The following is a 22914-nucleotide window of genomic DNA, read 5'->3' as shown; positions in this document are numbered from 1 at the left end:
TAACATTCCAGTCATTGTAGCCTACTCCGTGTCGAGTACAGGTAGTGGAATGTTAGTTTTAAAAAAATTAACAAATAAAACACTGCTACACGGACTAGTGGCTCTGTTCGACTTCATCTTTGAGAGATATGTTTTTGAAATCTCAATGCATCCTGGGAGTGGAAGACAAATACAGTGGAGGAAGTACAAGTGGTTCCCCAGTAATACAAATGGTCAACCATTAAACCCTTACTTCAAGCTGCAATAATATCATAACTGCTTCATCCACAATTATTGCCACCTTTGATTTTTTTTTAAAGAGACTTTATAAAATAAATACTACAAATACTGAGCTATATTGTATGCTAAAAAAAAAACAATTTTATACTAATACAATTGCGCCGAGATAAAACTTTTTTTTTTACAAGGAATGAACAAACAAATCTAAAAATAATAACGGCACTTAGCCCTTTTCTATAATGTTTTATGAGATTGAAGTACACTTTGGGAGGGATTTTAGACAATTCATTCCAGACCCTTGAAAGCAATCGGTCTGCGCGTATGGACTGCCCTTTTCAATTCAAACCACAGATTCTCAATGGGATTCAAGTCCGAATACTTTAAATGTTTAATTTGCTTCCTCCACCAGGCAAGTTTGTCACTGTTCCAGAGTTTTTAAAACTTCAATTGTTGCCCTAAAAGTGGTATATATATTTTTTTAATTTTATTTTAATTTTGTACCCATTGCCTGATTTATGAAAGGCAACAACCATTTTGCCTCTTCATTTGTGAGTACTTTGTCTTTCCCAATGGTGATGAATAATAAAATGTTACCTCATTTTTATACCCCAGTGAAAACAGGAAGCCATGAAAGTCCACAACACAGTTCCTAAAACTGAGATTAATTAAAAGTAGAATGTTATGCAGGTTAAATGTTGTTTGATTTTACTTATAAGAATCATTACCATTTTTTAGATGTATTTATTTTTGTCAAACAAAATGTCTTTCTGAGCAATTATTTTAGTATAAAATAATAAGTTTGCATAGCCAATTATCCAAATGGGTGTACCTAGATGGGTGGAACTGCTCCACAATTGAACTGGAGTTATCTAGGTATGTCCACTTGGTGGCGACAGAGTTCCATCTTCTGGGTTGAGTCTGTGAACGTTGACTGCTGGCGTGTCATGATCATTGTGATATTCAAGCGAAACTATCATCTCCACAAATCAGACTGTATAGCTTGTTTTTCCCAACACGTAGCTAATTTGTTTTCTAAATGGAACTCTGTCGCCACCAAGTGGACATTCATAGATGACTCCAGTTCAATTGTGCAGTTCTACCTACTTATTTAGGTAGAACCATTTGGATGCACTTTAAATCCCATCTCATGCACTTTAAATACCAAAGGCTAGGCCCTACTTAATTGGTTTGTGTGTTGTGGTGGAATCTGTGATGCACACCCCCGTCAATGGCCATGAACTTTCAAGGTTCTCATTTGAAACCCTTCAACAAACAAAACAACTCCACGACATAATCTTCTGTCGTATCTTATACGCATATTTATCAAACAAAATGCCATGTAAATAGTTCCATAATTGTTGGAGAAGGTCAACAGCACTGCATGCGACGAAAAAAACAATATATCCAGCGAGGAAATACTTTTGTAACAAGCTGATTGCTGCGCCTGATTCCAGACTTGCGCAATTAACACCCTGGTGTTTGCAAACGAGAGATGAAAACCTGTGTGTAGGGGTAGGTCATTAGAGACCCTGTAAATTCCCAAGTGAAGTAAAGACTGTGTATTTTGTGATCTCAGCTCAGTGGGAAATTAATATGTATTATTTGGCTACAATGAATATACACTTTTATTTTGGGCTTTTATGAACAGGCCATAATATAATTTAATATGTGTTTTTTTTTGTGACCCATTTTTTTTAAAACATGTTTTTGTGTGAGGGGGTTCAAACAACCATCTTTAAAAAAATAATAAATGTCATCAAATGGTCGCGGTGATTTTAGCATTTTGTTTAAAATACGAGTAGCCGCTGACGTTTTGATCATATTCACCGTGTTGCATCACTGGCAGGGAAGATACCATGATCAAGAAGGTTCACCCATGGCGAGGCGCCATGGCACTCTGGCTGTTTTTTTTAGTTAACTAGGAAAGTCAGTTAAGAACAATTTCTTATTTTTACAATTTTTATAATGTTTGTACCCTGTTTCGTGCTGCTACCATGTGTTGCTACCATGCTATGCTGTTGTCTTAGGTCTCTCTTGTCCTATATTTTTATTTAATTTCTTTTTATTTTGAATCCCGTCCCCGCAGGAGACATTTTGCCTTTTGGTAGGTCGTCATAGTAAATAAGAATTTGTTCTTAACTGACTTGCCTTGTTAAAAATACTAATAATAAAAAAAAAATGAAACAGACTCAAACTGATTCCAAATAGACTATATTTGAAAAAAGGAAATACACAAGAAACAGTAGCAGTCATTAACCATAGTCAACTAAATGTACGAAACTCTACATGGTGGATAAATGCTTAAAGATACTGTGTTGAACCAATGTTAATAATATATTTGATGTCAACACATGGCAGTGATATTATGTCCTTTAATACAATGTCCAGTGTTCCACTGGAGAAACAACATTTTGCCTGCCGTGTGGTTGAGACGTTTGCTGTTGATTACTTGTTCTCCATCTTGCCCTCTAACTCTAGAACAGTGTCAACAATCCTGCTCCTTTTTGGTCTGCTATAACGTTTTCTCACAGTAAACCAGACATGTTGACGGGTAACTTTTACATGAAATTGGTTGTATAAAAGGTGGTAGTGTGAAGGAGGTTACTTGGGTTGAACTCCAGAGGAATGGATGACTTTGTTCTTTAAACTTTGGCTGCTGTGGTTGTCCTTCTCTTTCTCCTCCTCCTCCTCCTCCCTTCTCTAACGCCATTCTTCCCTCATTTCTTCCTCTCTCCCTCTCTCTCTTCCTCTTTCTGTGTCTCTCTCGCTCATCCTCGCTCCCTCCCCTTGTACATAGATCTTGACACTACCTTCCTTTACGTCGCTCCCTCTCCCCACCCTCTCCCTCTCCCTCCCCCTCACACCCAGACCTTACCCTTCCCTCCTCCCTCCCCTCCAGCGCCACTGCCTCCACAGCAGCCCCCTCCCAGGCCAGGGTGCTGTGTGGCGGGCAGGTTCTTGTAGATGGCCCTGGAGTATGGTATAAAGCAGAGCCCCAGCTGGAGGTGGCGGGCCAGGCGGCAGTAGGCGGCCAGAGCCAGGACCAGGAGGGGTGTGACCAGGAGGAAACCCACAACCAGGAGGGCCACACAGCCACCGTCATTCAGCAGGTCCGCGCAGTAGCGGGACGTCCCATGAGGGCGCACCTGGGGAGAGGGACACAGGTCTTTTTTCCCCCTGATTGTTTGTGTTACTGATTTTCACATGATCGTAAGAATGTTGCACTCAAAACGAAGAGATTGACAATGTCCCTCAGTGACTGTAAAATGACATTAATAATGCAATGTAAATGCAACAGAAATGCATTGATCTCACACGTTGCTATAACAAGGCCGTTTCTAACAAGCTAAAGCTAATGAGGCTTTCTGTTGGTGTCTTCTCAGACAGATGGAGATGGTTGGTTTCAGCGCCCGTGATCAGGACGAGTGAAGGACGGAGGAATCAAGGAGGAATGCAAGGAGACGATGATGTGCCCCTCGTAGTGTGTGTCTGAGGTGAGGATAGACACAGAGCAGACAGCACTCTGAAAACACACACACACACACACACACACACACACACACACACACACACACACACACACACACACACACACAGATTGAGCAACACTCACAAACCCAATCTGTTTTGTTCTTACAGACACATACTGACCCCACAAAGAACCAAGAGCCCTTCCATAGATTAAATGTGATTAATTGCCATTCTTATATCACGGCTGTGTAACATCACAATAATACCTATGGTACTTTACATTTAAAATGGTCATCTGTTGATGTGGTGTGTGATGCTGTTGGTGTGAGGGAGAAGAGGGTGAAGGGGGCGGGGACAGAGAATGTGTGAGGTATGGACAGGGAAAATGGAGGGGCTGAATTATCCTTCCTTAACTTCCATCTGGTAAGAACAGAATGAGAGAGTGGAGGGGGGAGCGATAGCAAGGCACCAAGAGTGGTGCAGGAGGTTGGGAGGTGAACAGGAGGAGAGAGGAGAGGAGAGGAATAGGAGAGGAGAGGCACAGGGAGAATGAGAGTAGAGGGAGATGAAAGGAGAGGATAGTTATAGGAGAGGGAGAGGAGAGGGAAAGGAGAGGAATAGGAGAGGAGAGGCATATAAAGTGTTGAGGGAGGTTGGGAGGTGAACAGAAGGAGAGAGGAGAGGAGAGGTATAGGAGAGGGACAGGGAGAGGAAAGGAGAGGAATAGGAGAGGAGAGGCACATAAAGTGTTGAGGGAGGTTGGGAGGTGAACACAGATAACACTACACGTTAATGTCTGTTCGTTTCCGCTTTCTGAGGCCTTATCAGGGATTTTATGTCCCAAACTTAATATTGTTTCTATTCATTCTTATTGAAGGCATGTGGTTGTGAGTTGGGTGTGTGTTGGGTATCTGGCTCTGAAATCATGCCACTGTCCATTTCAAGTTCTTGCAGCTGGTTAGCGAAGATCCTCTATATTTTTCAGAGTTTGTGACAGCAAACTGTGTGCTCAGGGTAACTTTTTCATCCCCCTCTCTCCTTTGTTTCATTCCTCTCTCTCTCTCTCTCTCTCTCTCTCCCTCCAGCCTAATCCCGTCTTAATCTGGTGCCACAAGGTTTCTAATTGGTCCGAGGGGAATCCTGTAACATGTCTCTTTGAACACAGACCCATGCTTGCATACCCTGATCATTAGTAAGGTGGTCAGACCAGTAGTGCTGTGGTCCTTCTTCCCATTCAAACTCTGACCTACTGTGACCTGTAGGGGTGGCTGGGTGGGAAACTAAAACTTGTGGGATTTATGGGGGTCAAAGGGTGTGTGTGTTGGAGTGTGCGTGCGTGCACCCTCCCACCTCTACAGGGTCTTGCGTGCGTGCGTCTGTGTGAGTCTGTGTGTGTGAGCACAAGTGTGCTAAATGTATTTCACACGACATTTTGGATCTGTGCATGTGTGTGTTTAAAAGTTTCTTGGACAGCTTGTAAGAGTAGGCTAAAATACACGCTAGATCTGGGACCAGCCAGGCTGGCTAATCCCTACCTCCCTCTCTTCTTGAAAGTTCCCACCACTGACGTCACTCTCCCCTGACTCCTGAGTCCTAACCTGTCCAGTCTGATTCTAAACCCTGACTGGCACCCTATTCCCTATATAGTGCACTACTTTTGACCAGAACTCTATGGGCCCCACATGGTTAAAAGCAGTGCACTATAAGTGAGTGTGACGGGTTCCATTTGGGATGTAGCCCCTGTTCTTAAACATCTGCTTGTGAAACACATCACAAAGAGCCAAACTCCACCCTCATTTAAACTATTCCAAACTACAACCTCATTTAAACTATTCCAAACTCCACCCTCATTTAAACTATTCCAAACTCCACCCTCATTTAAACTATTCCAAACTCCACCCTCATTTAAACTATTCCAAACTCCACCCTCATTTAAACTATTCCAAACTCCACCCTCATTTAAACTATTCCAAACTCCACCCTCATTTTAACTATTTGTCACGGTTGTCGTAGGAATGAGTGGACCAAAGTGCAGCGTGTGTGTCGTTCCACATTTGATTTATACTGTGAAACTATGGAATACATAAATAAACTTGAATGACAAAAAAACAACAAACCGTGACGCAGAGGTGAAACATACACTACTCCAAACTAATCTCCCACGAACCCAGGTGGAAAAAAAACCCTACTTAAGTATGATCTCCAATTAGAGACAATGAGGACCAGCTGCCTCTAATTGGAGATCATCCCAAACAAAACCAACATAGAAATACAAAACCAGAACATGAACATAGAAATACAAAACATAGAAAAACACCCCCTGTCACGCCCTGACCTACTCTACCATAGAAAATAACATCTTACTATAGTCAGGACGTGACACTATTCCAAACTCCACCCTCATTTAAACTATTCCAAACTTGTGGTGGATGGTGAAAGTTTAGTTAGGATTTACAGTTAGTCCCTCCTGAAATGTCAGCCTGCTGTATAACATATAATTACTGGTTTCTTATCTAGTCAGATACTCCTGAGTACCTCTGAAAGGGTAAATTGTTATGACTGTTCTGGCAAACACCACTCACACTGACGCACACACACTGACGCACACACGCTGACACACACACACGTTGACACACACACGCTGACACAGATGAATTATGAATGTGAAATTTAAACGACACATAGGAATTTTGGAAGATGAATGTAAGTATTGCACAAATGCCTTTTAGTCTGTGTACACACATGCACACACACACCCTTCTTACCGTAGAATGACAGAGGAACCCGAACACCACCATGGCGATGGCGGGGGTGAGGATGAGTCCGAACACCAGTCCGGCCAGGCAGGCGTTGATCCCAGCGATGACCAGGTTCTGGGCCGTCACCAGCACCGAGCACGCCCAGCAGTCCAGAGAGCCTCGGAGCTCCAGGGGAGCGTCGCTACCACCTCCCCCACTCTCAGCTGCAGAGTACGGGGGGGGCACCACCACGCCGGAGGGGGTCCCCACAGGAGCGCTGGAGGCCAGAGAGTTGGAGTGCTGGAGGTGGTGGTGGTTGAGGGGAGAGAGCTCCTCGGAGAGCTCCAGAGCCTGGTGGTGGGCCCCCTTCTCCAGTGTACCGCTCACACTCATGGTCAACTAAGGAGGGAGAGATGGAGGTTAGCACAGGTTGATACGATGTAAACAACACAATGCAAAGCTACGTATATAATACGCTCCTTGTTCCTCGTTCTCGAGTGAACCAGCCTGTACAACATCGTTTTTTGGATGTATGCACATTTTAAAACGGCACTGTATTTGCATCGGAAGGACATTTGAAGTCTCTTCCTCTCTTGTCTATCTCAAACATGGTCCCTTGGTCGCCCATCCCTCCCTAGACGCATCAAAGCTCAGGCTCCATCTTCAAAGGTAGTTCACAGGGAGGTCAGTTAGAGGAGTTATCTGCTAGAGGTAGAGGACGGCAGGCTGCGTGGTGCCATCTATAAACGCTCTCCCATCCTCTATCAGTGCAGCATGGTTATCTGAAAGCTGATTGGTCAGAGCGGGATGGTTATCTGAATGCTAATTGCCAGATGAGGGTGCACAGAGGATGATGATGGATAAGATGAAGAGGAAGGGTAAGAGACGGATGTGTGCATGCGCGTGTGTGTGTGTTTGTGTATGCTTCTGCACATGCCTGAATGTATTTGTTTATCGTTGGGCTGATAACAGACTGCAGTTCCTGTCTCGTTAGAAATAGAGAACCTAGAAGTGTGGTGTAACGTCATGTCCCTTTGTTCAAGACACTGTAAAGGTGTTGTTTGATTCTTCCAGTATGGTAAAAAAAAAAAAAAAACACAAAATGATAATAGACCAAGTTTCAAGTTCCCTTGAATCAGCTATAAGTTACAACTCCTAACTGACATGTCCCATTAACGCTGACAGGATAGCACCCCCTCCCCATGCTAACTAAGCGTTGCCCTGACCAGCCTGAACAATGGACTGAGGTCAGCGGCCAGCCCGCCTTCCAGAAATAACCCCCCAGACCTCGGCACCGCAGACCAGAGGGGCCAAGGCCCAGGACTTAACACTGTTTTTTTTCAAAAGTAGTGTTATTGAGCAATATTCCACAGGTGCAGGGTACAAATAATGCCATAGGAAAGATAATGCGTTTCGGTAGTATTCAAGCACACCCATGAGTCTTCTAGCAGCTTGAAGAGAGCACGACAACGCCTATTCCCCCTCAGGAGACAGAAAAGATTTGGCATGGGTCCTCAGATCCTCAAAAAGTTCTACAGCTGCACCATCGAGAGCATCCTGACTGGTTGCATCACTGCCTGGTATGGCAACTGCACGGCCTCCAACCGCAAGGCATTACAGAGGGTATTGCGTACGGCTCAGTACATCACTGGGGCCAAGCTTCCTGCCATCCAGGACCTTTATACCAGGCGGTGTTAGAGGAAGGCCCAAAAAATTGCGAAGAACTCCAGCCACCCGAGTCATAGACTGTTCTCTCTGCTACTGACTATTTATATTGTCCCAACCCCACCATTTTTACGCTGCTGCTACTCTCTATATACTATCCATGCATAGTTACTTTACCTCTACCTACATGTACATATTGCCTCAGTTACCTCGACTAACCGGTGCCCCCGCACATTGACTCTTTTATTTTGTATTTTATTTATTTCACCTTTATTTAATTAACCAGGTAAGCTAGTTATTAACAAGTTCTCATTTACAACTGCGACCTGGCCAAGATAATGCAAAGCAGTGCGACACAAACAACAACACAGAGTTACACATGGAATAAACAAACATACAGTCAATAATACAATAAAAAAAGTCTATATACAGTGTGTGCAAATGAGGTAGGATAAGGGAGGTAAGGCAATAAATAGGCCATAGTGGCGAAATAATTACAATATAGCAATTAAACACTGGAGTGATAGATGTGCAAAAGATGAGTGTGCAAGTAGAGATACTGGGGTGCAAAGGAGCAAAATAACTCAAATAAATAACAGTATGGGGATGAGGTAGGTAGTTGGATGGGCTATTTACAGATGGGCTATGTACAGGTGCAGTGATCTGTGAGCTGCTCTGACAGTTGGTGCTTAAAGCTAGTGAGGGAGATATGAGTCTCCAGCTTCAGTGATTTTTGCAGTTCGTTCCAGTCATTGGCAGCAGAGAACTGGAAGGAAAGGCAGCCGAAGGAGGAATGGGCTTTGGGGGTGACCAGTGAGATATACCTGCTGGAGCGCGTGCTACGAGTGGGTGCTGCTATGGTGACCAGTGAGCTGAGATAAGGTGGGGCTGTGAGCTGGAGACTCATATCTCCCTCACTAGCTTTAAGCACCAGCTGTCAGAGCAGCTCACAGATCACTGCACCTGTACTTAGCCCATCTGTAAACAGCCCATCTATCTACCTACCTCATCCCCATACTGTATTTATTTATTTATCTTGCTCCTTTGCACCCCAGTATCTCTACTTGCACATTCGTCTTCTGCACATCTACCATTCCAGTGTTTAATTGTTATATTGTAATTACTTCGCCACCATGGCCTATTTATTGCCTTAACTTACCTCATTTGCACTCACTGTATATAGACTTGTTGTTTTCTTTTGTTCTACTGTTTTATTGACTGTATGTTTTGTTTATTCCATGTGTAACTCTGTGTTGTTCTATGTGTCGAATTGCTACACTTTATCTTGGCCAGGTCGCAGTTGCAAATGAGAACTTGTTCTCAACTAGCCTACCTGGTTAAATAAAGGTGAAATAAAAAATAAAAAAAATAAAAAATTGTTACTGACTCGATAAGTGCTTACTTTACGTTCTACGTCAGTCTCCTATTGTTAGTAAAGTGTTGTTCAGGTTTAAGGTCAGGGGTCCAGGAAGAGGGAAACCTGCTCACTCATTGTGTCACGACTTAAAATAGGCCTACACTTGGCCGCTCCATCTGTTTTACACATCCCATGTACTTGTTATTCTTTGAAAAATGACACGTCATTGTTTCTCATAACTCTGGAGACATTGATCTTAATCTGCTATAGAAGTGACTAAATCATGTCCTATGGTATTTTCAAATGACCTTCCTCTGTAGCTTCATGGCTGCTAATACAACACCAAATTACATTCAACCTGGTCCTTGAACGATTCTCATAATATATTCTCTAATCTAGAACATACTGAAGCAACTCTATTGTCTTTTGCCTGGCAGTTGCACACATGTTATTACCGAATGTTATTATGTTGTTATCTATGTTATTATCTATGCATTTAATTATCAGTGATGCTAACAGGAATTGTAATTTTAAAATGCAATTAATTTTCTGAATGCTTTTCACAGATATTGGAGTAGTTGTGGTCTAAATGGAATGCTTTAGTTAGTTCAACTCCCTCCCTGGGTCTGTACGTTCTCACTCACATTGATGTGCAGCCTGGTAGAGCCTCTCTCTCTTCCTCACTCTTCTCCTTCTCTTCTCTTTCTCTTCTTTTCCTTCTCTTCTCTTTCTCTTCTTCTCTCTTCTCTTCTTCTCTCTTCTCTTCTTCTTCTCACTTCTCTTCTTCTTCTCTCTTCTTCTCTTTCTCTTTCTCCTTCTCTTCTTCTCTCTTCTCTTCTCTTTCTCTTCTTCTCTCTTCTCCTTCTCTTTTTTCTTCTTCTTCTCTTCTCTTCTCCTTCTCTTCTCTTTCTTCTTCTCTTTCTCCTTCTCTTCTCTTCTCCTTCTCTTCTTCTCTCTTCTCCTTGAAGTTCCAGTGAAAGAATCTCTTTCTCCACTTATTCAAACAGGTGGACAAGCTTTAAATGTTCTCTCTCTCCTGCCTTTCCTCAAATCTCCCCTGCGTTTTGGCTTTGGCTTTTCCCTCTGTATCAGTTCAGATTCCTTCACACTCTTCTTAAAGAAGTTGTGACCAGCTCGTGTAGCAGTGGTATGCTGACCTCCTGTAGACGTAATCGCTTGCTGTTTCCTCTCTGCACTGTACAGGGTCGTCGGTCCGTCAGGGATAAGTCAGTGTCGGTCCCCCTCCCCTATTTCTCAGATTGAAGTGCTTCGTCCTTTCACCTGATGTTCTCTCCCTGACTGCAGTCGACCACTCCAGCCTCAGCGTTTTGGGTCTCAGCTCTTTAGAAGTGGCCCAGACCTCTGTACGTCCCTCCTTCAGTCCGTCCCGCCTTCTCCTCCTATTCTCACACTGACTACGTTTGATACAAGAGCCCCTCTTGAGGAATTAGAGGGATGCCTTTCTCTCACACTCTCACTCACTTCTCCCTCACTCATTCCCCCCCGCTCCCTTTCTTAACTACTACATTGAGGGCTTGTGTCCCCACCCTCACTCCTCTCCCTCTTAACTACTATAACCCTTGCCTGTAAAGCCCCCCCTTCTCTCTATCCCTCTGTTATCTGTGTGCAGCACTCTGTGTTTGGGGTTGGAGCCAGGCTGCTTCTCTGATAACCTGTGAAGGGATTGAGCCTGTGGAGAGAGGGAGGGGGGATTAGGAGAGAGGGAGAGAGGGGGAGAAGGAGAGAGGGAGTGTGTATTTAAAGAGCTGCTATGTGGCTGTGGTCTAATCAGCAGACAGGGATGGAGCAGAGGCTGCGTGGTGCCACTGACATCCCCCACCATGCTACAGACAACCCTAGTTGCTTAGACTAATTCATGTAAAGATGGACATTAGCCAGTGCTTTTATTATTTAACAAAGATTTCTGTAAGGAAAGTGTAACAAGTGTTGGTATTATACTGTACTTACAATGGTAGACCTTAAACCCTAACCCCATCCCCAACCCTAGCTCTAGCTGTAACCCTAACCCATGAGTCTGCAGCAGTGGAAGATAGCGGTGTGAGAGAGAGAGAGAGCAGCTTCACACAGCTCTGATAGTGTTTATGGATGGGTCCTTGATTCCCACTGAGAAACACCAAGAACCCAGATGAAGAAAGACCAGGAATAGAGGGTGAAGGAGGTATAGAGGATGGATGTCATAACAGTTACGTCACGCAGAGATGCAAAAGATGCTAGCGAGGAAGTCCAGAGTGAATGAGAGAAACGCCACCACGTGATGAACAAGACAATGTCAGGAGCCACGGATCGGAGGGATAACTGGAAGGAGGAAAAAGGGATAAAAGGAGAGAGAGGTCAGACAAAGAACTTCTGAACTGATAAGAGAGAGAGTGCAGATCACAGAGTAATTACTGTTGTCTGATCGGATTTTCTCCCTCTCTCCATCTCTCCCCTTTCTCTCTGTTCTCGCTCTCTTCGCCCCTTTGAGCTGGTCAGTATTTATTTACCGTGTCCCTCCACTGGGCTTTATCCCTGATCGCTACAGATATTTCAGTCTCTTTTATCTGTATCTGAGCGGAGAAGAGAGGGGTCAAGGGGCAGGAGGGGAGAACTGAGAGACCGGGGGGGGATCCAAACAGGCTCAAATAGATGAGTTAGAGATACTGTTGATCTTTACCATCTTTTACTGCACACTTCTACTGGGCTTCACATGTTCATGTTTTTGGCTAGCTTATATAATGCTTATCCGAACCAAGAAAGAAGAAAATGCCTTATCAGTACCATCTTCTACCACTACAACCCAAGAGCCTGACTTACAGATGTGTTTGCGTCCTATGCGGCCTGTGGTTTACCTTTTTAAATGTTGGATTATGTAAGAAGAAGCGGAAGATGAATGAGTAGATGGGACGGGAGGAGGGTGGAAGAGAGGGATGTGGTTGACGCAATTCAATCAGAAGTGTTGCTGAAAGAGAGTGTGTGCTGGAGAGGGAGTGAGAGAAGAAGAAGTAAGCAATGGAGAAAATAGCTTCTAAAACAAACTGTCGTTGCGTCTGTGGCAGGGAATATAATCAAGCTTGAAACCGATCACTGGTTGATTGGGTAATTGCAGTGTTTACATGTGATAGTGGCATTTTGTTTTGTCTGTCCAGTCAGCTCTTTCTCAATAGTCTTGTGGAACCTCCATAGAAGACATGTACTGTTAAGCAACTCCAGTGTAGATTTGGCCTTGCGTTGTAGGTTATTTTCCTACTGAAAGGTGAATTCATCTCCTATTGTATGGTGTAAAGCAGACCGATGCAGGTTTTCCTCAATGATTTTGTCTGTGTTTAGCTCCATCTCGTTCCTCTTTATCTTGAAAAACTCTCCAGTATTTGCTGATGTCAAGCATACCCATATCATGATGCCAGTGGTGGTTGGTGACGTTTAAGGTGAGGGAGTATGATCATTTTTTTGATGAGCTTGGCCTTATTTCTTTTACAGCATATTGGATGACAGTCATTCATATTCCATTCACCCAGCTCAATGTAACATCGACAGGTTTAGGCTACTACATGATACTCAAAGTTTCCCTGTACCCATCATGAGATTGCTACAACCTAGCCTATGAATGAAACTTTACAACATACAGTGCCTTTGGAAAGTATTAAGACCCCTTGACTTTTTCCACATTTTGTTAGGTTACAGCCTTATTCTAAAATAACCCTCATCAATCTACACACAATACCACATAATGACAAAGCAAAAACTGGTTTTTAGAAATATAAAATTTACATACAGTTGAAGTCGGAAGTTTACATACACTTAGGTTGGAGTCATTAAAACTCGTTTTTCAACCACTCCACAAATTTCTTGTTAACAAACTATAGTTTTGGCAAGTCGGTTAGGACATCTACCTTGTGCATGACACAATTACTTTTTCCAACAATTGTTTACAGACAGATTATTTCACTTATAATTCACTGTATCACAATTCCAGTGGGTCAGAAGTTTACATACACTAAGTTGACTGCGCCTTTAAACAGCTTGGAAAATTCCAGAAAATGATGTCATGGCTTTAGGAGCTTCTGATAGGCTAATTGACATCCTTTGAGTCAATTGGAGGTGTACCTGTGGATGTATTTCAAGGCCTACCTTCAAACTCAGTGCCTCTTTGCTTGACATCATGGGAAAATCAAAAGAAATCAGCCAAATCAAATCCAAGTTTATTTGTCACGTGCGCCAAATACAACAGGTGTAGACTTTACAGGGAAATGCTTACTTACAGGCTCTAACCAATAGTGCAAAAAAGGTATTAGGTGAACAATAGGTAAGTAAAGAAATAAAAAGACAGGCTATATACAGTAGCGAGGCTAAAAAAGTAGTGAGGCTATATACAGACACCGGTTAGTCAGGCTGATTGTGGTAGTATGTACATGTAGATATGGTTAAAGTGACTATGCATATATGATGAACAGAGAGTAGCAGTAGCGTAAAAGAGGGGTTGGCGGGTGGTGGGTGGGACACAATGCAGATAGCCCGGTTAGCCAATGTGCGGGAGCACTGGTTGGTCGGCCCAATTGAGGTAGTATGTACATGAATGTATAGTTAAAGTGACTATGCATATATGATAAACAGAGAGTAGCAGCAGCGTAAAATAGAAGAAGTCTCCTAGAGATGAACGTACTTTGGTGCGAAAAGTGCAAATCAACCTTGTGAAGATGCTGGAGGAAACAGGTACAAAAGTATCTATATCCACAGTAAAATGAGTCCTATATCGACATAACCTGAAAGGCCGCTCAGCAAGGAAGAAGCCACTGCTCCAAAACCGCCATAAAAAAGCCAGACTACGGTTTTCAACTGCATATGGGGAGAAAGATTGTACTTTTTGGAGAAATGTCCTCTGGTCTGATGAAACAAAAATAGAACTGTTTGGCCATAATGACCATCGTTATGTTTGGAGGAAAAGGGGGAGGCTTGCAAGCCAAAGAACACCATCCCAACCGTGAAGCACGGGGGTGGCAGCTACTGTTGAGGCTACTGTAGACCTTCATTGCAAAACAGTGTGTTTTAATCAATTATTTGGTGACGTGAATATACAGCATTTAGTATAGTTTTATCTAAAAAGGATAACTTTTTTTATGTTTCACTATTTCTATTTCACTGAAGAGGATGGTCATCCTCTTCCTCCTCTGAGGAGCCCACTGTATGATGCAGCCACCACCATGCTTGAAAATGAGGCAGTTAATCGGAGATGTGTTGTGTTGGATTTGTCCCAAACATAAGGCTTTGCATTTAGGCCAAAAGGTGTATTCCATTGTAGTTGCAGTATTACTTTAGTGTCTTGTTGGATACAAGATTTTGAATATTTGAGTTCTGTATATTTGTATTCTTCTTTTCACTCTGTCATCACAGCCATTGAACTCTGTAACTGTTTTAAAATCACCACTGGCCTCATGGTAACATCCCTGAGCAGTTTCATTCCTGTCCTGCAGCTCAGTTCAGAAGGACGACTGTATCTTGATGTGTCTGGGTGGTTTTATATATAATTGTGTGTCAAAAACAATTTCCCCCTTGGAACATTACATTTTTACATTTTAGTCATTTAGCAGACGCTCTTATCCAGAGCAACTTACAGTAGTGAATGCATACATTTCATACATTTTATTTCTGTGCTGACCCCCCCGTGGGAATCAAACCCACAACCCTGGCGTTGCAAACACCATGCTCTACCAACTGAGCTACAGGGAAGTAATTATATCCCAATCCACAGCATAACTATTAACTTGACCGTGTTTAAATATGTATAAGATATATGATTTGTTATTGTTACCCATCTACCAATCACTGCCCTTCTTTATGAGGCTTTCAAAAAGTGCTTCCTGGTCTTCATAGTTGAATCTGTGCTTGAAATTCAATACTTGACTGAGGGACCTTAACAGATGTTGTATGTATGGGGGACAGAGGAAGGGTTATCATGTCAACATGTACAGTTGAAGTCGGAAGTTTACATACACCTTAGCCAAATACATTTAAACTCAGTTTTCACAATTCCTGACATTTAATCCTAGTAAACATTCCCTGTCTTAGGTCAGTTAGGATCACTACTTTATTTTAAGAATGTGAAATGTCAGAATAATAGTAGAGAATGATTTATTTCAGGTTTTATTTCTTTCATCACATTCCCAGTGGGTCAGAAGTTTACATACACTCAATTAGTATTTGGTAACATAGCCTTTACATTGTTTAACTTGGGTCAAACATTTCATGTAGCCTTCCACCAGCTTCCCACAATAAGTTGGGTGAATTTTGGCCCATTCCTCCTGACAGAGCTGGTGTAACTGAGTCAGGTTTGTAGGCCTCCTTGCTCGCAGACATTTTTTCAGTTCTGCCCACACATTTTCTATAGGATTGAGGTCAGGGCTTTGTGATGGCCACTCCAATACCTTGACTTTGTTGTCCTTAAGCCATTTTGCCACAACTTGGAAGTATGCTTGGGGTCATTGTTCATTTGGAAGACCCATTTGCGACCGAGCTTTAACTTCCTAACTGATGTCTTGAGCTGTTGCTTCAATATATCCACATCATTTTCCTGCCTCATGATGCCATCTATTCTGTGAAGTGCACCAGTCCCTCCTGCAGCAAAGCACCCCCACAACATGATGCTGCCACCCCCGTGCTTCACGGTTGGGATGGTGTTCTTCGGCTTGCAAGCCTCCCCCTTTTTCCTCCAAACATAACGATGGTCATACATTTGTACCTGTTTCCTCCAGCATCTTCACAAGGTTGATTTGCACTTTTCGCACCAAAGTACGTTCATCTCTAGGAGACAGAACGCGTCTCCTTCCTGAGTGGTATGATGGCTGCGTGGTCCCATGGTGTTCATACTTGCGTACTATTGTTTGTACAGATGAACGTGGTACCTTCAGGCGTTTGGAAATTGCTCCCAAGGATGAACCAGACTTGTGGAGGTCTACAATTTTTTTTCTGAGGTCTTGGCTGATTTCTATTGATTTTCCCATGATGTCAAGCAAAGAGGCACTGAGTTTGAAGGTAGGCCTTGAAATACATCCACAGGTACACCTCCAATTGACTCAAATGATGTCAATTAGCCTATCAGAAGCTTCTAAAGCCATGACATAATTTTCTGGATTTTTCCAAGCTGTTTAAAGGCACAGTCAACTTAGTGTATGTAAACTTCTGACCCACTGGAATTGTGATACAGTGAATTATAAGTGAAATAATCTGTCTGTAAACAATTGTTGGAAAAAGTAATTGTGTCATGCACAAAGTAGATGTCCTAATCGACTTGCCAAAACTATAGTTTGTTAACAAGAAATTTGTGGAGTGGTTGAAAAACAAGTTGTAATGACTCCAACCTAAGTGTATGTAAACTTCCGACTTGAACTGTATTATTTCAACAAGAGTGAATCCATGTAATTTATTAAGACATTTTAAGCCACATTTTACTCCTGAACTAATTTAGACTTGCCTGAACAAAGGGGCTGAATACTTGCAACTACTATTTTAGTTCTCACATTCTTGTTAATCTTTTCAAAAATATCAGTTTTCTTCCACTTTCACATTATAGAGTATTTTGAGTAGATTGACAAAAAAATTACGACTAAATCCGTTTCAATCCCACTTTGTAACAATAAAATGCCAAGAAATCCGAGGGATATTGATAATTTTGCAAGGCGCTGTATGTATCCACACGACAATCTATATTTCACTGATCCTATCTTAGTAATTATAAATGAATAATAGCTTAATTCATAGTCGGTGACCAACAATAGCTTGGTCAAAAATAGCTTCAAAGGCTTTCTAGATTTTCCCATCATTAGTCCAACAACATGATGATCACACTAGTCCCTTGAGCCAGCATTGTGTTGGTGGAGTGTGAGTGTACGGTCACGGCCATCTGTGGCCATCAGATCAAGGTGGAGTCAAGGGGCCAGGGTTCCGGTCTAGAAGCTACAGTTTCGCTTCGGTACTGCAGTTTAACTGACACCTGGCCTAGAAAGACCATTTCCATGTAAAGCCACGTAGAGGTCAGATTTGAAAATTCCTAATAAGACACTTTAGCGATCATCTTTCTGCACAAAACATCTATTGAATTATTCATATAATTGTCACTCAGGCTGATTTATTCTTTTTTTAAATACTTTTTTTAATCATTCACAGCCGAAGATATTAACATTTTATATTTATCCAATGTCTGTCATGTTTTTTGGATGACGTGATGACGTCGTCGCTGCTACACTCAGTGCTAGTGCGCATGTGATGGTTCTTATACACCGGATGCAACCTGGATATAGACGGTCCATGAATCAGCATATGCGAACGTGAGTAAATTTCCTTGAAAACAACGGGCGGACATCTTGGACGCATTCTCCAGTTCTTATTATACCCTCAGTGGGTGGCGTGGACGGCGGATGCGGCTTCCTGTGGAAGCAGGATGTCCTCCATTCTGTCCAGCTTTCCTCCGTCCTCGTTGACCTCTTCACCCAGGGCCACAGGATGGGACACACTGACATTCCTTCTCTCACTTGCGGGACCGGGATTTTTCTAGATTGGTGGATATATGTTTGGTGTTTTTGAAATATGAGCGGCCTTGTTACTTCATTGTCCCCCACGGTGATATGTGCGTAAGTCTCCTGATTGTGTTCGATCAATCATGGATGCAAAAAAACGATTACTGGTTATCCATTCCTATACTCTCAGAGAATGCACAGCCAGAAATGTGTTGGTGGGTGGGCCCCCTCCAAAAAAGAGAAGCGTTTGCCATTTTATAGCTAATCTCATGCTGTTCTACACATTTTGTCATGAGGCTAGGCAAAATGTGGCTGTTTTAAAGCAAATCCCTTGCAATGCTAAACATTTTATAATGGGACAGAAATGAAAATTTGCAGTTTTATAGGTCATCTCCTGCTATTCTACACATTTTGCCATGAGGCTGAGAGAAAATGTAGCATTTCTAATGCTAAAATATAGGTGTGTTGACTGTGATAAAGGCACTGGATTATGAGCTGTCTTGTTTGCTAAATGAACCAATTTAAATAGGCAGTGGAATGGTGCATATAGCCATAGAAGCACTGTGACATATGCCTCAATGCAGTCATAAACTCAGCAAAAAAGAAACGTCCTCTCACTGTCAACTGCGTTTATTTTCAGCAAACTTAACGTGTAAATATTTGCATGAACATAAGATTCAACAACTGAGACATAAACTGAACAAGTTCCACAGACATGTGACTAACAGAAATTGAAGAATGTGTCCCTGAACAAAGGGTGGGTCAAAATCAAAAGTAACAGTCAGTATCTGGTGTGGCCACCAGCTGCATTAAGTACTGCAGTGCATCTCCTCCTCATGGACTGCACCAGATTTGCCAGTTCTTGCTGTGAGATGTTACTCCACTCTTCCAGCAAGTTTCCGGACATTTCTGGGGCGAATGGCCCTAGCCCTCACCCTCAGATCCAACAGGTCCCAGACGTGCTCAATGGGTTTTGAGATCCGGGCTCTTCGCTGGCCATGGCAGAACACTGATATTTCTGCCTTACAGGAAATCACGCACAGAACAAGCAGTATGGTTGGTGGCATTGTCATGCTGGAGGGTCATGTCAGGATTAGCCTGCAGGAAGGGTACCACATGAGGGAGGAGGATGTCTTCCCTGTAACGCACAGTGTTGAGATTGCCTGCAATGACAACAAGCTCAGTCCGATGATGCTGTGACACACTGCCCCAGACCATGACGGACCCTCCACCTCCAAATCGATCCCGCTCCAGAGTACAGGCCTCGGTGTAACGCTCATTCCTTCGATGATAAACACGAATCCGACCATCACCCCTGGTGAGACAAAACCGTGACTCGTCAGTGAAGAGCACTTTTTGCCAGTCCTGTCTGGTCCAGCGACGGTGGGTTTGTGCCCATAGGCGACGTTGTTGCCGGTGATGTCTAGTGAGGACCTGCCTTACAACAGGCCTTCAAGCCCTCAGTCCAGCCTCTCTCAGTCTATTGCGGACAGTCTGAGCACTGATGGAGGGATTGTGCGTTCCTGGTGTATCTCAGGCAGTTGTTGTTGCTGTCCTGTACCTGTCCCGCAGGTGTGATGTTCGGATGTACCGATCCTGTGCTGGTGTTGTTACACGTGGTCTGCCACTGCGAGGACGATCAGCTGTCTGTCCTGTCTCCCTGTAGCGCTGTCTTAGGTGTCTCACAGTACGGACATTGCAATTTATTGCCCTGGCCATATCTGAAGTCCTCATGCCTCCTGCAGCACGCCTAAGGCACGTTCACGCAGATGTGCAGGGACCCTGGGCATCTTTCTTTTGGTGTTTTTCAGAGTCAGTAGAAAGGCCTCTTTAGTGTCCTAAGTTTCCATAACTGTGACCTCAATTGCCTACCGTCTGTAAGTGTCTTAATGACCGTTCCACAGGGTGCATGTTCATTAATTCATTAATTGTTCATTGGGAAACAGTGTTTAAACCCTTTACAATGAAGATCTGTGAAGTTATTTGGATTTTTATGAATTATCTTTGAAAGACAGGGTCCTGAAAAAGTGACGTTTCTTTTTTTGCTGAGTTTGTGGCTTATTGAAGGTGTGGATTTTGGTTATTTTTGGCAACCCACCCCATGGGAGTGAATGTCATTCCAGTTTTTCCGTTCTGTTATATTTCATCAAATCTGACTAACCCAGTGCACCGCTTGCTATGAATATCTATAGGTGTTTGCATGTTTGGGTAAAAAAACAAATTATGTCCCGTTTGGAACACAAAGTAAAGAGCATAATTATTTGTATTTTTAATGTTTTTGCTCAATCTGATTGGGTGGGCCTACGCCTCTCTACTGTAGTGTCAGTCAGTGGAATTAGCTGAGGGGGAAACTGAAATCTGGACTTTGTCATTGAATCCTGTGGGTTCACCACGGTTTCCTGCCCTGTCTTCTGTGTGACACTGTGTGTTTGTTTGGGCCTGCTTTTTTAACCTTGGATAGAATTCACCTTATGGAAACCACTCACTTAATTTTATACACACACACTCATGTCAAACAAAAGGAACCGTTAGTGATTGACTTGAATGAGGAGACCTCTGCAAGTGCCAGAGATAAGATCTAGCTCGGCTAAGCGATATGAGGGTTCGGTTTGTTATTGTATATGGGCCCAAAGCGTAAATAGAAGATATGTGCTCTCACCCACGTCAGTGGTCAGCCTATCAGCCTCAGGCAGGAAGTCAGTGAAAAAAAAGGGCTAGATTCAATCTAAATCACTTAAGTTCAGCGTTAGTGTGATTCAAACTTAAAAGGCAATGTTGCATAGTCAGACTGCTTTCACAGTAAAACTCTGCATAGGTCAGCTCAGTCAGAAATTACTCTTACATTTCGATTGCGAAATACATACTGCTCCAAAAAATAAAGGGAACACTTAAACAACACATCCTAGATCTGAATGAAAGAAATAATCTTATTAAATACTTTTTTCTTTACATAGTTGAATGTGCTGACAACAAAATCACACAAAAATAGTCAATGGAAATCCAATTTATCAACCCATGGAGGTCTGGATTTGGAGTCACACTCAAAATTAAAGTGGAAAACCACACAACAGGCTGATCCAACTTTGATGTAATGTCCTTAAAACAAGTCAAAATGAGGCTCAGTAGTGTGTGTGGCCTCCAAGTGCCTGTATGATCTCCCTACAACGCCTGGGCATGCTCCTGATGAGGTGGCGGATGGTTTCCTGAGGGATCTCCTCCCAGACCTGGACTAAAGCATCCGCCAACTCCTGGACAGTCTGTGGTGCAACGTGGCGTTGGTGGATGGAGCGAGACATGATGTCCCAGATGTGCTCAATTGGATTCAGGTCTGGGGAACGGGCGGGCCAGTCTATAACATCAATGCCTTCCTCTTGCAGGAACTGCTGACACACTCCAGCCACATGAGGTCTAGCATTGTCTTGCATTAGGAGGAACCCAGGGCCAACCGCACCAGCATTTGGTCTCACAAGGGGTCTGAGGATCTCATCTCGGTACCTAATGGCAGTCAGGCTACCTCTGGCGAGCACATGGAGGGCTGTGCGGCCCCCCAAAGAAATGCCACCCCACACCATGATTGACCCACCGCCAAACCGCTCATGCTGGAGGATGTTGCAGGCAGCAGAACGTTCTCCACGGCGTCTCCAGACTCTGTCACGTCTGCCACGTCACGTCTGCTTTCATCTGTGAAGAGCACAGGGCGCCAGTGGCGAATTTGCCAATCTTGGTGTTCTCTGGCAAATGCCAAACGTCCTGCACGGTAAGGGGCTGTAAGCACAACCCCCACCTGTGGACGTCGGGCCCTCATACCACCCTCATGGAGTCTGTTTCTGACCGTTTGAGCAGACACATGCACATTTGTGGCCCGCTGGAGGTCATTTTGCAGTGCTCCTCCTGCTCCTCCTTGCACAAAGGCGGAAGTAGCGGTCCTGCTGCTGGGTTGTTGCACTCCTACGACCTCCTCCACGTCTCCTGATGTACTGGCCTGTCTCCTGGTAGCGCCTCCATGCTCTGGACACTACGCTGACAGACACAGCAAACCTTCTTGCCACAGCTCGCATTGATGTGCCATCCTGGATGAGCTGCACTACCTGAGCCACTTGTGTGGGTTGTAGACTCCGTCTCATGCTACCACTAGAGTGAAAGCACCGCCAGCATTCAAAAGTGACCAAAACATCAGCCAGGAAGCATAGGAACTGAGAAGTGGTCTGTGGTCCCCACCTGCAGAACCACTCCTTTATTGGGGGTGTCTTGCTAATTGCCTATAATTTCCACCTGTTGTCTATTCCATTTGCACAACAGCATGTGAAATGTATTGTCAATCAGTGTTGCTTCCTAAGTGGACAGTTTGATTTCACAGAAGTGTGATTGACTTGGAGTTACATTGTGTTGTTTAAGTGTTCCCTTTATTTTTTTGAGCAGTGTATAACGCTTCAGCGATACAGATTGAGTCCAGCTTAAAGAGGGCTTTATTCATTGATCTATAGTTCTAGATTGTATATAGCATAGATTTTATAGGCTACCACTCTGGCCTTTGTTTTCAGATTGGGATGTTACGTTCAATATGTAACTATTCTAACATTCTTCCCATTATTTATTTAGGTTAGGTTAACAATTGGTGGCTGTATCAGGTATGAGATGTGGTTTGTTTGAGACATCTGCAAAAACACTCCTTCAGATGAGGTATGTACCATCAATAGAATTTAAACAATTAAACTATATGCACGTTTTTGGCTTTATCAAAAGTGTTTATTTATTAATAAGTCATAGTAAATGTCACACAAATTCACAAAGTGTTTAAGACATGTCTGGCTCAGTTTGGTGTGTGTGTGTGTGTGTGTGTGTGTGTGTGTGTGTGTGTGTGTGTGTGTGTGTGTGTGTGTGTGTGTGTGTGTGTGTGTGTGTGTGTGTGTGTGTGTGTGTGTGTGTGTGTGTGTGTGTGTGTGCGCGAGTGTATATT

At 43.3% G+C, this 22914-nt stretch overlaps 1 protein-coding gene across 1 annotated transcript; it reads right to left on the bottom strand.

Moving 5' to 3' along the window:
- Positions 1-2414: 2414 nt before the first annotated feature.
- LOC106608829 (transmembrane protein 88) lies at positions 2415-11002 on the bottom strand. The gene is made up of 3 exons (XM_014207000.2): positions 10095-11002; positions 6456-6827; positions 2415-3365 (listed from the first exon to the last, which is right to left on the bottom strand). The coding sequence occupies exons 2-3, from the start codon at positions 6819-6821 to the stop codon at positions 3078-3080; spliced, it is 654 nt and encodes a 217-aa protein (XP_014062475.1). The 5' UTR covers positions 6822-6827; positions 10095-11002; the 3' UTR covers positions 2415-3077.
- Between the last annotated feature and the right edge of the window lie 11912 nt (positions 11003-22914).

Source organism: Salmo salar, chromosome ssa07, assembly GCF_905237065.1.
Source record: "Salmo salar chromosome ssa07, Ssal_v3.1, whole genome shotgun sequence".
Lineage (NCBI taxonomy): Eukaryota > Metazoa > Chordata > Actinopteri > Salmoniformes > Salmonidae > Salmo > Salmo salar.
The sequence above is the reverse complement of the archived record's forward strand: the minus strand, read 5'-3'. Positions and strand labels throughout refer to the sequence as shown.